Source organism: Sapajus apella, unplaced genomic scaffold (genome assembly GCF_009761245.1).
Source record: "Sapajus apella isolate SASKATOON/1434 unplaced genomic scaffold, GSC_monkey_1.0 scaffold48, whole genome shotgun sequence".
NCBI lineage: Eukaryota > Metazoa > Chordata > Mammalia > Primates > Cebidae > Sapajus > Sapajus apella.
The window spans coordinates 18,314,079-18,328,932 of record NW_022436988.1 but is presented as its reverse complement, the minus strand read 5'-3'; the positions used below and the strand labels follow the sequence as shown (position 1 = coordinate 18,328,932).

The 14,854-nt window shown below is 53.6% G+C and overlaps 1 protein-coding gene across 2 annotated transcripts; it reads right to left on the bottom strand.

Moving 5' to 3' along the window:
* Positions 1-6,095: 6,095 nt before the first annotated feature.
* CD79B (CD79b molecule) lies at positions 6,096-9,707 on the bottom strand. 2 transcript variants are annotated; one of them, XM_032242001.1, is made up of 6 exons: positions 9,552-9,707; positions 8,672-8,722; positions 7,435-7,746; positions 7,140-7,258; positions 6,792-6,833; positions 6,096-6,683 (listed from the first exon to the last, which is right to left on the bottom strand). In XM_032242001.1, exons 1-6 carry the CDS (start codon positions 9,616-9,618, stop codon positions 6,585-6,587), a joined length of 690 nt encoding a protein of 229 aa, XP_032097892.1. In that variant the 5' UTR covers positions 9,619-9,707; the 3' UTR covers positions 6,096-6,584. The 2 variants fall into 2 exon arrangements, with proteins under 2 accessions (XP_032097892.1, XP_032097891.1); XM_032242000.1 differs by having other exon boundaries at positions 8,672-8,725; positions 9,552-9,706.
* Between the last annotated feature and the right edge of the window lie 5,147 nt (positions 9,708-14,854).

Below are 14,854 nucleotides of genomic sequence, written 5' to 3'. Positions count from 1 at the left end.
TAGTAAAGATGGTAGCACGTCTAGACATAGACAGAACTTGCCTCAGTGCAAAGCTAGGAGGACAGGGGTCAAGCCCCTGCACAGAGGATGTTCCAAAAAGATGGGGGGAATTGAACACAAGGAACGTCAGTTGCAGACTGAGGTGTCCGAAGGCATTGGGAAAAGTGGTAGAAAACAAGGACCCAGCGTAGCTTGGTTTAGTGAACTGAGGCACATCATGCTGCAGATGCTGCAAATTTGTATTGCACATTTCAGTGTACATCGCGTTTCACTTCCTGTATCTCATTGAACCCTTAAATTTGCCACATGATATGGCCAGGGGGTTCAGGCATGGAGGAAGGGCCTTGGAAGGCTTGTGGGAGGAGAGGGGCAGGCACAGTTCTGTTTTGATGGGGGTATTGTCTGCACTGGTTGACGATCTCTGAACAACCAAGAAGTATATAACCATCTACCTAACTGGACATGCTAAGTAATTTCACTTTGGGGATTATTCTCCAGGGAAACAGTCCATTGACAGAGAAGTGAAAAGCATCAAGGTATGTCTAGTAGTTGTAGGAAGTCTGGGGTGCTTTCCTGATGGGGTGCCCTCAGCTGGATATAGCCTCTCCTTCCTTTGACCTGTCCTGTGGCTATCTGTAGATGTTTTATTCCTCCTACCAGACTGTAAGCTCTTTGAGGCTGGATTTCTGCCTTGCATCTTTTCATTCATTCATTCATTCATTCATTCATTCATTCTTCTATATGTGTATTCACTGATTCAACAAGTAATTGTTGCCTATAACATGTGCCAGACATTGTACCAGGCGGATGGGCATACATAGATAAACAAAATATATGATCCTTTCTCTTCTGGAGCTAACGATCTACTGGGGACAGATAAGAGCAAACAAATAAATATATAATGGTAAAATAGAAATTTCTAATTAGAAACATTGCCATGAAGAAAATAGCTAAAATATATAGGGAGAGAATAAGCCAGGAGGTGAAGGGATGAGGCAGCTGGCACAGCCCCAGGCCCAGAAGTTCAACAAGCATCTACTAAGTGGACCCAGCGCATGAGAGGACAGTGCCAAGCAAAGAACTCAAATGTCCAACTGGCTGGGCATGGCCAGGTAGCCCATGCTGTGTCTGGACATCCTCCTACTGGTATAATTATTTTAAAATAACAAGGACAGAGCAGGGGGCGGTGGCTCACATCTGTAATCCCAGCACTTTGGGAGGCCCAGGTGGGCAGATCATCTTAGGTCAGGAGCTCAAGAGCAGCCTGGCCAACATGGTGAAACCCTGTCTCTTCTAAAAATACAAAAATTCGCCAGGCATGGTGGTGTGTGCCTGGAATCCCAGCTACTTGGGAGGCTGAGGCAGGAGAATCTCTTGAACCCAGGAAGTGGAGGTTGCAGTGAGCCAATGCCATTGCACTCCAGCCTGGGTAACAAAAGCAAAACTCCATCTCAAAAAATAAGTAAGTAAATAAATAAATAAATACAATAAAAATATAAATAAAATAATGACAGGAACTTGAATGTATGGCAATATGTACATGAGCAAAATTAAATGCACAAGGTGACAAGGCAGTGTGTTCAAGTTCCCAGGAATTTCTTTTTTTCTTTTTGAGATGGAGTCTTGCTCTGTTGCCCAGCTAGAGTACAGCGGCACACTCTTGGCTCACTGCAGCCTCCGCCTCCCAGATTCAAGTGATCCTCCTGCCTCAGCCCCCCCAGTTGCTGGGATTACAGGCATGCACCACCATGCCCAGCTAATTTTTGTGTTTTTAGTAGAGATTAGGTTTCGCCATGTTGCCCAGGCTGGTCTTGCACTCCTGACCTCAGGTGATCCACCTGCCTTGGCCTCTCAAAGTGCTGTGATTACAGGCGTGAGCCACCATGCCCACTCCCCAGGAATGTTCTATACGGACTCACAACTTACAGAACTGGAACTCCCTACTTCCCCTCCTGCCACGTGTGGAAAATATTAGGTCTGCTGGGAGTGGGAATGCCTTTAAAAGCCTAGTGTGTTTTAACAAACTATACTCTGATTTAAGTTAGGAGATAATGTTCATTAATTTTTGTTCTCTGCAGTCACCTGTTTCTAAGTAAAGGCTTTGGGTGGGAGAGGCAGGTGTCCCAAAAGGAAGGTTTGTGATTGTTTGCAGCTGAGTCAATGGCAGGACCAGAGGATGACATGCCAGGAACAGCTTGGAGACTTGGGACACACCCAGGAATGTCACAGATGTGGGCTCCGAATCCACTTCTTGAGGTCAACCAAAGAGAGCAGACAGGGATCGCAAATACCACGTTCTGGGACGGCATTTTTTTTTTTTTTTTTTTTGAGACAGTCTCGCTCTGTTGCCCACTCTGGAATGCAGTGGGATGATCTCAGCTCACTGCAACCTCCCCCTCCCAGGTTTAAGCGATTCTTCTGCTTCAGCCTCCTGAGTAGCTGGGATTACAGGCATATGCCACCACGCCTGGCTAATTTTTGTTTTTGTTTTTGAGATAGTTTTGTTCTTGTTGCCCTGGCTGGAGTGCAATGGGATGATATTGGCTCATTGCAACCTCCACCTCCCAGGTTCAACCAATTCTCCTGCCTCAGCCTCCTGGGTAGCTAGGATTATAGGCATTTGCCGTCAGGCCTGGCTAATTTTGTATTTTTAGTAGAGATGAGGTTTCTCTAGGCTGTCTTGAACTCCCAACCTCAGGTGATCTGCCTGCCTCAGCCTCCCAAAGTGTTGGTATTACAGGTGTGAGCCACTGTGCCCAGCCTAATTTTTGTATTTTTAGTAGAGACAGGGTTTCACCATGTTGGCAAGGCTGGTCTTGAACACCTGACCTCATATGATCCACCCGCTTCGACATCCCAAGGTGCTAGGATTACAGGCATGAGCCACAGCTCCTGGCCCGGAGATGACTTTAGAGGCCTCTCAGAGAAGCCTCAGCCAGGCCAGATACTTACTAAGAGATGAACACTACCTGTTCTTGCCACCCCAACGGCACCCAAATAGCCACAGTTTTTTGTGTTTTGTTTTTCTCTCACCTCTGATTCTGCTGGAAAAACACCCAAAACCTCTGGTCAAATCACCCCAACCCTAAGCAGCACCTGCAGCAAGAGGGCAGGAAGTCAAGCTAGAATGGAGGAGGAGCCACCTGTGCTTCAACCAGGGTCCCCTGGGAGGAGCTGGATTCCCCCAGTGGGCAATGGGGCATGTGCCCACCAGGGGCCTCAGAGCTGCGTTCTGGGGAGGGGGGGGCAGGGGACAGCTGCAGAGCTGGGATCCTGGAAGGATGGCACAGTGGCTTCCTCTGGAGGGTGCTCAGAGGCCCCCTACTAGGCCCTGGTAAGAAGGGGTAGGGCCTTTGGGGCCTTGGACTTTGTGAACATGGGAAAAGAAAATCCCCTTCAAATCACAAACATTGAAGACAGCCAAAGTTGTCCCTGGATTCCTCCTCCTTTTCCTCCTCCTTAGGTTTGAGGTCTTACTGCTGCAAGGCCCTTCAAGAGAGGTGGCCATGGTGCAGTCGGGAAAATGCTGGATTTGGAGTCAGAAGGTCTAGGTGTGATTCTGGCCAGTTAATGGCAAATTCCCTGGGCCTTGTTTTCCTTGTTTGTAAAAATCAGATAGTGTGACCCTCTTCCAGGGACATCAGGCAGAGTGTAAATGAAGATGGATATGTTCAATCCATTTTTCTTGCATTTAAGAGGTGCTCAATATGTATTTGTTGAACCCAATAAAAGCTTTCGGTTCATATTCTGTGTTCTGATTTTGTGGTCGTGATACAAATCTATACATTTGCTAAAATTATGTATACCCAAAGGAAACAAAGTCATTTCTTTTTTCTTTCTTGAGACTGAGTTTTGCTCTTGTTGCCCAGGCTGGAACGCAGTGGCATGATCTTGGCTCACTGCAACCTCTGCCTCTTGGGTTCAAGCTATTCTCTTGCCTCAGCCTCCCAAGTAGCTGGGATTATAGGTGCCTGCCATCACACCTGGCTAATTTTTGAGACAGGGTTTCACCGTGTTGGCCAAGCTGGTCTCGAACTCCTGACCTCAGGTGATCTGCCTGCCTTGGCCTCCCGAAGTGCTGGGATTACAGGTGTGAGCAACCGCACCTGGCCCTCAATTTTATTGTGATGATTTTTTTTACAAAACAATGTCTGGCCCAAATTTTTTCCCTCCGATGCGCTTTAAGATTCCCATTTTGCAGATAAAGCAACTGAGACCTGAGATGTCTCTTGTCCCCACCATCAGTACCCAGCTATGTTTCCATTGCCTATGAGAGTTTTGGGGGTGCACAAGACAGACATGAAGTCTCCCAGAGCCCTTAAAACAGAAAAACAAACCAGGGAGGGCTCCTACATTAAACCCATGAAGTCAAGCCCTTTGGGGGTGTCTGGTGGAGAGGCCAAGGCCTATGCTCAGATGATTTTCTGTTAACGAGAACAGGCTGGGCGCGGTGGCTTATGCATGTAATCCCAGCACTTTGGGAGGCTGAGGTGGGTGGATCACTTGAAGTCAGGAGTTCAAGACGAGCCTGGCTAATATGGTGAAACTCTGTCTCTACTAAAAATACACAAATTGGCCGAGCATGGCAGTGTGCGCCTATAATCCCAGCTACTCAGGATTACAGCTACTTAGGAGGCTGAGGCAGAAGAATTGCTCGAACTTGGGTGACAGAGGTTGCAGTGAGCCGAGACTGCAACATGGCACTCCAGCCTGGGCGACAGAGACTCTGTCTCCAAGAAAAAAAAAAAAGATAATAATAAAATAAGTCTCAGGGAAACTGAGCTGTTCAAAGGTATTAAAAAGTGTTTAGGTAAAGCCAAGGCCTCCCCAAACCCAGGGCAGCCTCAAGCAGGGGGAGACCCTGCCTGGGGGAGAAATGAAGCCTCCTCCCATCTCCTACCCGGCTGCCTAGGTCCCTGGTGGAGGTAGGAGGACGCAATTAGTGCCGCTATGCAAAGCAGCAGGAAAGGAAGGGCTTCGGCTCAGTAGAGGCTGATGCCAAAACAACCTGGCTCCCTACAGTGGCCCAGAGACCGGAGAAAACACGAGGCCTGCCCGGCTTGGCCCAGCCTGACCCAGGGCGGTGGAGAGACTGACCTGAAACCGCAGGTGTGGGTGCCTGCCCCACCGGTCCCACCTGGAATTCCAGAGGCAATCTGGTGAAAATTGGCACTTTTCTCACTAGTTTCCGTGTGCTAACCTTGATTCGCCAGTTAAACTGGCAGCTCCCCAAGCATAGGGTCTCCCTATGAATTCCATAGGGGAATTCAGAGCAGGAGCAGCAGAGAGGTTTCGAAGGATTCCCTCCAGGGTCAACAGGAAGTGGAGCACAGCCTGTTGGGAGGGGGGTTTGCACATGCAGGTTGATCGCACTTGGCCTCCCAGGTGGGAGCTGTTCCTAGGACCTCCCACAGCTAGTGGGCTGGAGGGCCCTAGGGGCCATTATTTGAGGACCCTGGGAACATAGGGGACCTCTGATGTGAAACTGTGAATTTCTGAAGGGGTATCATGGCTAAGAGCCCCAAAGCTTCACCATACAAAGCCTCACTCTTTAGATCTCACTCTTGATGGCTTTGCATCAAGCTTTCCTAGGCCCCTTGGGGGTGGCAGTGGAGTGTTATAGAGGCAGGGAAACCTCTACCCTCAGGGAGCTTCCAGTTTGACTGGAGAACCAAGGCCAGAGTGAGTAGCACAAGGCAGTAGCTAAGTCACTGATGCCTAGGCTGGTCTGAATAGGGCTTGGACAGGGATCAGGTGCTTTGGGAGGGCTTCCTGTAGGTGGAGGCAGAGCGGGACTCAGTTACTGCTTGTTGGCTGAATGGAGTGCAGGGTGAGGGCGTTCCTGCTGAGGGGAAGGACAGGCCCAGTCACTCGCCAGCTACTCTGGGTCCAGCCAGGGCCTGGCATGCAGCCCCCAGTTCCAGGGGGAAGAAAAGGGGGTGTGATCACAGGCTCCAACTGGGTCTTCAGAGAGAAGGGGTGGCCGTCACCTCTCCCACACCCTCGAGGGCTCACAGGTGCCACATTCAAACAACAGAAGTGCCTACACAGACATTCCTATTCACCCCAAACCCATAAGATGTCACGAGCCTGTGTGTGGTTTCTCAGGACACATCGTTTATTCCATGGGGAAAGGGCCTTGAGGCTGAGGCGCCCCCTGGGGTGGGAGTGGTTGCGGGACAGGAACAATGTTCCTGTGGCTCTTCTGGGGCCCAGTCGGGTCCACGGCTCTTCCCAAGCTCTGCTGGGAGTCCCTTGGCTCCGAGTCCATTTCCAGGTTCTGGACCAGTCTCTGCCTCCCCTATCCTACGCATGGGGACGGATCCCCTCATAGCACCCCCAGGAGGCTGGGTCCCATCCATCCCCAGAGAATTCCCTCCAGGTCGCTGCCTTGTCGTCCTTTTGCTCCAGGCCCTTTGGCAAGAGCTGGGGACCAGGGCCTGGAGATGAGTGGCAGCTCTGGTGGGCCAGCTTCAGAGGCTGGCTGCGGGTCTGGGAAGGGGGCTGGGCCAGGAGCCAGGAAGCTCCAAAGCAATCACCGAGGCCTGGGAGCCTGCGTGCAGGGTGTGGGGAGGGCCTGGCTCTCACTCCTGGCCTGGGTGCTCACCCACAGACCACTTCACTTCCCCCGTCCGCAGCGTCACTATGTCCTCGTAGGTGGCTGTCTGGTCAATGTTCAGGCCCTGGAGACATGAAGTAGAGGTCAGGCTGGGGCCATACCCTGACCACACCAGCAGATAGCGGCCACTGACCCAAGGACTCAGAGCTGCGGGGCCTGCCCTGCTCCCTACCTCATAGGTGTGATCTTCCTCCATGCCAGTCTTGCTGTCATCCTGGGGGCAGAGAGGTTGGAGATCAGAGTGTTAGTATCCCCCGGCCCCATCCCCCACTGGGCCCGGCTGGGGAGGGCCTGGGGATGAGGAGTAAGGGGTCAGGAGTGAGGTGCATTTTGCAAGAACAGCTGAATGAATGAAGGAAGGAAGGAATGATTGAATAGGTGAGCCAGCAGGGAGGCTCTGGGGACGGGCTTGGCCAAAAAGGCCACAACAAGAGCTGGGGAAGTGGAGACACTGCCTATGTCTGGCCTGTGCAATGGCCTCCTCTATGGTCCCCCAAGGCTTCCCCTGTCCCCTGATCACCTTGTCCAGCAGCAGGAAGATGGGCACGATGATGAACAGGATGATCAGTAGCGTCTGGATCATGATGATGCTGTCCTTCAACGTGTTCCTCCGCTTCAGCTGTTCCAAGGTGCTGAACCCTGTGGGGACAGGGTGGGGGGTGGTGAGCCTGGGTCAGAGTCCACCTTTTAGGACTCTAAGGGCAGCTCCCCCAGGTCCCAGAGGCTTTCCTGGGTGCTCTAGGGCCATGGCCATTGCTGCAAGAGGCAGGCCGGGGTGGATGGCTACAGGAGCGTCCCAGCCGCCTGGCACACACCCATGACTCGCAGCTCCGTGCCGCAGCCCAGGTAGACCTCCAAGGAGTTGTCGCACTCCTGCTGGCAGAAGTAGATGCCGTTGTCCTCAAACTGGATGTCTTGGATGGTGAGGGTGGTGACAGAGCCGTTCTGGGTCTGATGCATGTGGCCCTGTTCCAGGTTCACCTGCTGGGGCTCCTCGTCCATCTTCCGCTTCCGGAGCCAACTCACGATGCTGGAGGTGCCATCCGTGTGGCACTGTATTTTCACTGTGAAGCCCCGTTTCCTTGCTATGAAACGTGGGTACTGCCAGATCTGAGAGCAAGGGCTACCTGTGGGCGCGAAAGCCAGGCTCAGAATTCCTCTTGGCATCTTCCTGACTGCCAGCCCCTGCAGCAGGCCCCTGCCCTGGCTGGCACAGAACCCCTGGGCTCAGTCCTTGCTTCTCAGGGTGTGTGACAGGCAGGAGGTAGAGCCACGTGAGAGGCTGAGCCACGTGAGAAGCCACGGCCAAGCTCTCAGACTCTGCCCCTTCCCGACTGCCCCACCTACCCTTCGATTTTCCTTTAGAAGAGAGCTGGGACCTTGCCATTCCTTCCCATGCCCACTACAACAGCCTGACCTGGGCCACACCCCCAGGACCTGGAGGCACACAGGCCTGGTGCTTCTGCCCCTCCCTTCCCTGGGCTTCCCTGCACCCGCCTGAAATCATCAGTCTCCTCAGTTTCTTCAGGGATACAGGCAAACTCCTAGCCTGGCAACTAAGCCCTTCCTCGGTCGACCCCCACCCCCCCACCTGACTTCCCTCCATCATCCCCCGCTTCCCTCCTGCAGGGACTGGGTCCACTTCTTGCTCCAGAATGCTCTTTCCAGCTTCGACTGCCTTGTTCTCAGCAAGCGCTCCCTGGGAATCCCTGAGCTCCTCACACAGTGACCCTGCCCTGGAGGGCTCACCCGAGGCTCAGCCAGATCCCCAGCTAGACAGGCCAAAGCCTGAGCCCCAGAGAAACCCCCAGGCTCCCCTGCTGTGACCCAGAGTTTATCCCAGCCCCTCAGTGGCCACAGCTGGAGAGCCTGTGTCTCATGAGGATCACAGCGGGCCTGGGGTGGGGTTCGCAGGAGATCCTAAGGAGGCCTGGGGATGGGAGTCCTGGATGGGGAGATCAGACAAGGGCGGGAAGTGGGGCCACCCCCAGGACAGGACCATAGTCGGACACAGGCAAACTTGCCCTCAGAAGGGTGGGTGAGGCCACTGACCTTTGGGATTCCGGTACAGTTCCTCTGAACTGGCTGCTGGCACCGGCTCAGCTGCTGGGAGGGAGGAAGTGGGCGGGGCCAGGTCAGGGCCTCCTCTGGCCCCCGGCTGCCCCATCCCTGCATGCCCTCTAGGTTCCAGAGCTACTTCCTCCTTCCATGACAGCAGCTTCAAGACCCTGCAGTCCTCCCTGCCCCCTGTACTTGAAAGACAGGAGTGGGGTGGGGGTACTGGAAACCTCGCCCCCAGGCCCAGCCCCCAGCCCCCTTTCTGCCTTTGACCCTCAGGGTGGCTTTGAGCAGGCGTCTGAATGAGACAGGCGGGACAGGGAAATCTCAGCATTTTGAGAGGCCAAGACAGGAGGATTGCTTGGGGCCAGGAGTTTGAGACCAGCCTGGGCAATAAGGGAGACCATGTCTCTATTTTTTGTTTTTGTTGTTTTTTTTTTTTTTTAAAGAGAAACAGGAAGAAAGTCACAGCCCGGAGGCTCTTCCATCTCCCAGAGGAGGAGGCCTCATTTGGATCACGCATCTTCCAGGGTCCAGTTGGGACAGCCCCTCCCCTGCCGGCCCCCAGGCAGTGCCCTCAGCCTCTTCCTCCTGAGCCCAGTTCTTCTACGGTCCTGGCTGCTAACTCTGGTTTGCTTCTCATGCCTAGCTCAGCCTGATGCCCTCCAGGCAGGAGAGGGGCTGGGGCCACAGACTCCTGACCCCCTCCCCATGTGCAGCTGACACCCACAGACCCAGGCCCCAGGGCCATGAGAGAGAGAGAGGCAGCAGAAAAAGTGAGAGACAGAGGAGGAGGGTGGAGCAGGGGGGGGCTGGGCCACAGGGCCCAGAGAGCTGGAGACACAGCGGACCCCACAGGCCTCGTCCTGGGTACCTGAGAGCAGCAGCAGCAGCACCACCAGCCAGAGGCTGGGCACAGGAGACAACGCCAGCCCAGCCATGGTCACCGCTCTGTCCCCAACCCCAAGCCCGTGACAACGTCGGAGGCTGCTCGGGGGAAAACGTGTAACTGCACCGGCTGCCGCCTATCCCCTCCTCGCCTCTTCCTCACCAGGCCCCTTCCTGCCATGCAAATCGGGACCCAGGGGAGGCACCAGCTCTCTGGGGACCCTGGGGGAGGGCAGGCTCTTGTCAGCTGGGTCGCTAAGGCTTGGCAGTCGCCCAGCTTGAGCAGCACAACTGGGGTCCTCAGTGGATGCCTCTGGGGGCCAGCCTTCTGGGGGCAGCCTGTGCTCCTGTTTCTCTGTGCCTACCCCACTGGTGGTCATCCCCTGGGACAGCCAGCCTCCCCTCTGCCATCTGAGCCTGGCAGGTCTTTATTCCTGGGCCCTGAGCGAAATAGGCACCTGTCCTATGGATGAACTTGAACTTAGCTCCTCTGCCCTGAACTATCCTTCACCCTGCGGGAAGGGGAGCACTAAGGAAGGACAGTGCAGGGGGCTGGGGGCAGCCGCAGACCCAGGCCAGGCACCTGGAGGGGCCCAGAGCAGAGCCTCTTGGCTGGAGTGCAGGCAGCCACATTGGAAGTTGACCCTGTGGAGGATGGGAACTATAGAGGTTCTTGAGTAAGAGCAGGCCAAGTGTGGCAGCCACCGGGAGAAGGTTCAGTCCAGGCCCCAGTGAGAGGACTCCCTTCCTCATTCTGTGAAAGCGTTTGTAGGGGCTGCCAAACAGGGTGGAGGTAGGTGGAGACAGCTGTGAGAAAACCCACCATGTAGCCATCGGGGCTTCTTCAGGGGTTCTTAACTGTGGGATTCTGAGTGCATGGAATTGTCTGCAGGTCCAGGGGGTCTTAGGCAGGGAGCGGGGGCTGGTGTGGGAGAGCACTCAGGTCCTCCAGCTGTATCCTCCCTGTCTGCAGGGTGCTGGATGGAGCCACAGTGCTCAGGAACTCATCTAAGCAAATCTTTGGGGCTGCCCCTGGGTCCAATGTAGCCCCTTCAGAGACAGTCTTGTGCAGGCCCCAACCTGCACAACTGTCCACAGCAGGCTTGTGGACCACAGCCCTGCAGCTAAGCCCTCTTTGAGTTTTATGTCTCCTGGCAGCTTCTTTTTTGTATCTCATCCCCAACCCCTGGGAGAGGAAACGATGCTAAATTGTCAGTGCCCTCTGTCCCCATCTCTCTCCCCGACGATCCTCCATTCTCCAGCCTGTGCTGGGCAGGTCTGTCTGGATTTAGGGAGAAGCAGACCCACCTCCCATGCCACGGCTGGAAGGCAGAGGGTCTAGGCGGTCCCTCTTTGGATCTGGGGCTGGGCCTCACCTTACAAGGCAGGAGCCACTCTCAAGGGGTGCAGGCCAGGATCTGAGCCACAGAAATTGAGGACAGGAGGATTAAGGTTTCATCTGAGGAACAGCTTGTTCCGGGCAGTCCCACATGTTCTTGCTTATCTCCAGATGTTCCAAATGAAAAAAAAAAAAAACCATTTCTCTGAAAAGGTGTCAGATGTTCAGTTCATGGAATAAACAGCCCAGAGATGTAAACATCACCTGAGGTCACCATGGGGCCCACAGCCCTGATGCTGGTGAGGGCGGTTGGAGAGAGACTGACGGGGGAGGCGGGGGGCAAAATCTGGGGGCCTCTTGGTTTGGGAAATACTCTTCCTGAGCCCCTAATGACAGAGTCCTTGGTTAGCTTTGAGGCTGGAATCTCCCCTAAGTCGGGGTGTATGACGGGGAAAGGCTTGGGGTACGTTTGTGGTGTGTGTGTGTGTGTGTGTGTGTGTGCATGCTCACACAAGTGTGTGGCCTGGGCCCTGTGGTGTGGGGCCTACTTGGGAGGTGGTCCTGGGGCCCAGGGGACTGCAGGGGGTACAGAGGTTGGGGGGGCAGTTGGCATTCTCCAGACTCACACACATCAACATCTCCCTGGACAGGGATGCAGATGTGGCCTTTGGGCTTCATTCCCATTCATGCCGGGTAGGGATCTGTTTTCAGGAGCGGGGGAAGCAGCGGGGGCCCAACCGCCTGCAGGGTTATTTGTCACAGTTTGGACCAGGCTGTTCCCTCGCTGGTGACAACACCCCTGAGCCCCATCCTGGGCTCATGACGCCCTTTCCTTCCCAGAACAGGAGGCTTCGCAAGCCCACCCCTGCCTCTGCCCTCTGCTGCCCCAGGCCTCACATTCCGACGTCTGACAACACCACACTTTCCAGGAAGCCAACAGCAAAATAAGGGATGGGGGGGGTCGGGGGAAGGGACAAGGGGCTCAGGGGGTGAGGAAGCAAGAAGGCAGCTATCCCCAGTCACCCTAGGAGGCTGGGAGCAGGAAGAACCTCAGGGAGAGAAGAGCTCAGACATCTACCTCCTTCCCCAGCCCAGGTGTCCTGGGTCTGCTTGGCTGCTGAGGCCGGGAAGAGGCCTGCTAAAAAGGACGTGGGTTTGAGTCCTGACCCAGCAGTGAAACCTCCCAGGTTACCAGTGGTTCTCAACTAGGGGTGGCTCTGCCCCCATTGGGGGAGCGTCTGGACACATGTCAGGGCAATCGCGCCAGTCACAATGATGGGTGGGTACCCAGAGGTGGTAGGGCATTGGCTGGCAAAGCAGAGTTCCCTGCCCCACATAACAACAGCACCCCATGAGGCAACACCCATTCTTAACCTCTCAGTGACCAAGGTTCCTCATTTTTGTAAAATAGAAATAATCCCAATAGTACGTTTTTTTGGTTGGTGTTTTCCGGTTTTTTTCTGAGGCAAGGTCTCGCTCTGTTGCTCAAGCTGGAGTGCAATCTCCATTCACTGCAACCTCCACCTCCCTGGCTCAAGTGGCCCACCCACCTCAGCCTCCCGAGTAGCTGGGACTACAGGTCACGCCACCATGCCTGGCTAATCTTTGTATTTGTTGTAGAGACAGATTTCACCATGTTGCCCAGGCTGGTCTCGAACTCCTGAGCTCGAACAATCCACCCGCCTCGGCCTCCCAAAATGCTGGGATTACAGGTGTGAGCTACCATGCCCTGCCAGTTTTTTCATTTTTTAAATTTCATTATTATTATACTTTAAGCTCTGAGGTATGTGTGCAGAGCGTGCAGGTTTGTTCCATAGGTGTACACATGCCATGGTGGTGGCACCCATCCACCCATCATCTACATTAGGTATTTCCCCTAATGCTACCCCTCCCCCAATGCCCCACCCCCTGACAGGCCCCAGTGTGTGATGTTCCCCTCCCTGTCTGTGTCCATGTGTTCTCATTGTTCAACTCCCACTTATGAGTGAGAACATGCGGTGTTTCGTTTTCTGTTCTTGTATTAGTTTGCTGAGAATGATGGTTTCCAGCTTCATCCATGTCCCTGCAAAAGACAGGAACTCATCCTTTTTTATGACTGCTAGAGTTTTTGATACACCGCTTTTGCTGTATCACAGAGGTTTTGATAAGTTGTGTTATTATCATTCATTTCAAAGAATTTTTTTTAACTTCCATCTTGATTTCACTGTTAACTCCCAAATCATTCAAGAACAGATTATTTCATTTCCATGTATTTGTTTACTTTTGAGGTTTCCTTTTGGAGTGGATTTCTAGTTTTATTCTGCTGTGGTTGGAGAAGACACTTGATATGATTTTGGTTTTCTGAAAGACACACTTAACACGCATGTTTATAGCGCACAATTCACAATTGCAAAGGCATGGAAGCAACCTAAGAGCCTATCAGCCTATGAGTGGATAAAGAAAATGTGGTGTATATATACCTCTTTATGGAATACTGCTCAGCCATAAAAAAAAAAAATGAAATCACATCTTGGAGCAACCTGGATGGAGCTAGAGGCCATTATTCTAAGTAAAGTAACTCAGGAGTGGAAAACCAGATATCCTATGTTCTCACTTACAAGTGGGAGCTAATCTATGGGGATGCAAAGGCATGAGAATGATGTGACGGACTCAGTGGGGAACGTGGAAGGAGGGGGAGGGATAAACGACTACACACTGGGTACAGTGTACACTGCTCAGGTGACAGGTCCACCAAAATCTCAGAAATCACCACTGAAGAACTTATCCACGTAACAGAAAAATTACCTGTACCCCAAAGCGATTGAAAAAAAAAATGTAAAACCAGTGAGGAGCTCCCACTCCAGGGAGGGAAGACAGCACCCTGGGGGCGCTCAGACAACTCTTGAGATGCTGAACACCTCCGCTCCCCAAAGCACGCACAGAGCTGCAAGCTGGGAAGGGGCTGCAGAGGCAATGGAAGGACATCTCGGGGGCAGCCTGAGAGCCCCTCCCCATCCCCCACACCAATGCTACATAAACCTCAGGACCCAGAAAGAGAGGGTGTAGACATCCCGAAAAGAATTAACTGCTTACTCGTCTGGAGATTACAGTCTGGGGAGTCAGACGTTGTTACAGAAAAGAAATTTACAGGCTGGGTGCAGTGGCTCTTGCCTGTAATCCCAGCACCTCGGGAGACCAAGGCAGGAGGATCAAGGCAGGGAGACCAAGCCAGGAGGCTGAGACAAGCCTGGGCAACCTAGCAAAACCCCATCTCTACAAAAAACTAGCCAGGTGTGGTGGTGTGCACCTGTAGTCTCAGCTACTCAGGAGGCTGTGGTGGGAGGATTGCTTGAACCCAGGAGTTTAAAGCTACAGTGAGCCATGGTTGTACCACTGCACTCCAGTTTGGGTGACAGAATGAAACCCTATCTCAAAAAGAAAGAAAAAGAAAATTACATACAAGATTACATTTCACTCTCTGGGGCTGTGGGCTAAGCCTGCTGCATAAGAATACTCATCACAGGTCCACGTGACCATGGGCTAGCTGGGGTCGGAGGTCAGTCCTGGGGTTAGTGCCTCTGAGTTGAGAGAGAAGCTGTGCTGTGTGCCCCACTGGCACCTTGAGGCCTCTGAGAGGGGCAGAGAAGTGAAGGGGCTTCTGGTGAGGAGAAGCTGGGGACACAGGGTACCAACAGGGACCACCCGGAAGAGAGAGAGTGTGGTGCTGCCTGTTGGGGGGCTGGGGCTTGACCCCTGATTCTGTCTGGTCTCTTGGATTCCAGCTAAGGGGCTTTTGGAAGGAGGCAGGAGAGAGCTGGACTGAGCCAGCGGGTAGAGCTGGGGCCTCCTTATCCTGCCCAGCCCCCTGAGAGGCTCCTGTGTCTTCCACATTTGGCTCCAATCCCCACTGGCCCGTCTTGCTCCTCAGCTCCATCCACATCCACACTGACACACAGAAGGGATAAGCCACA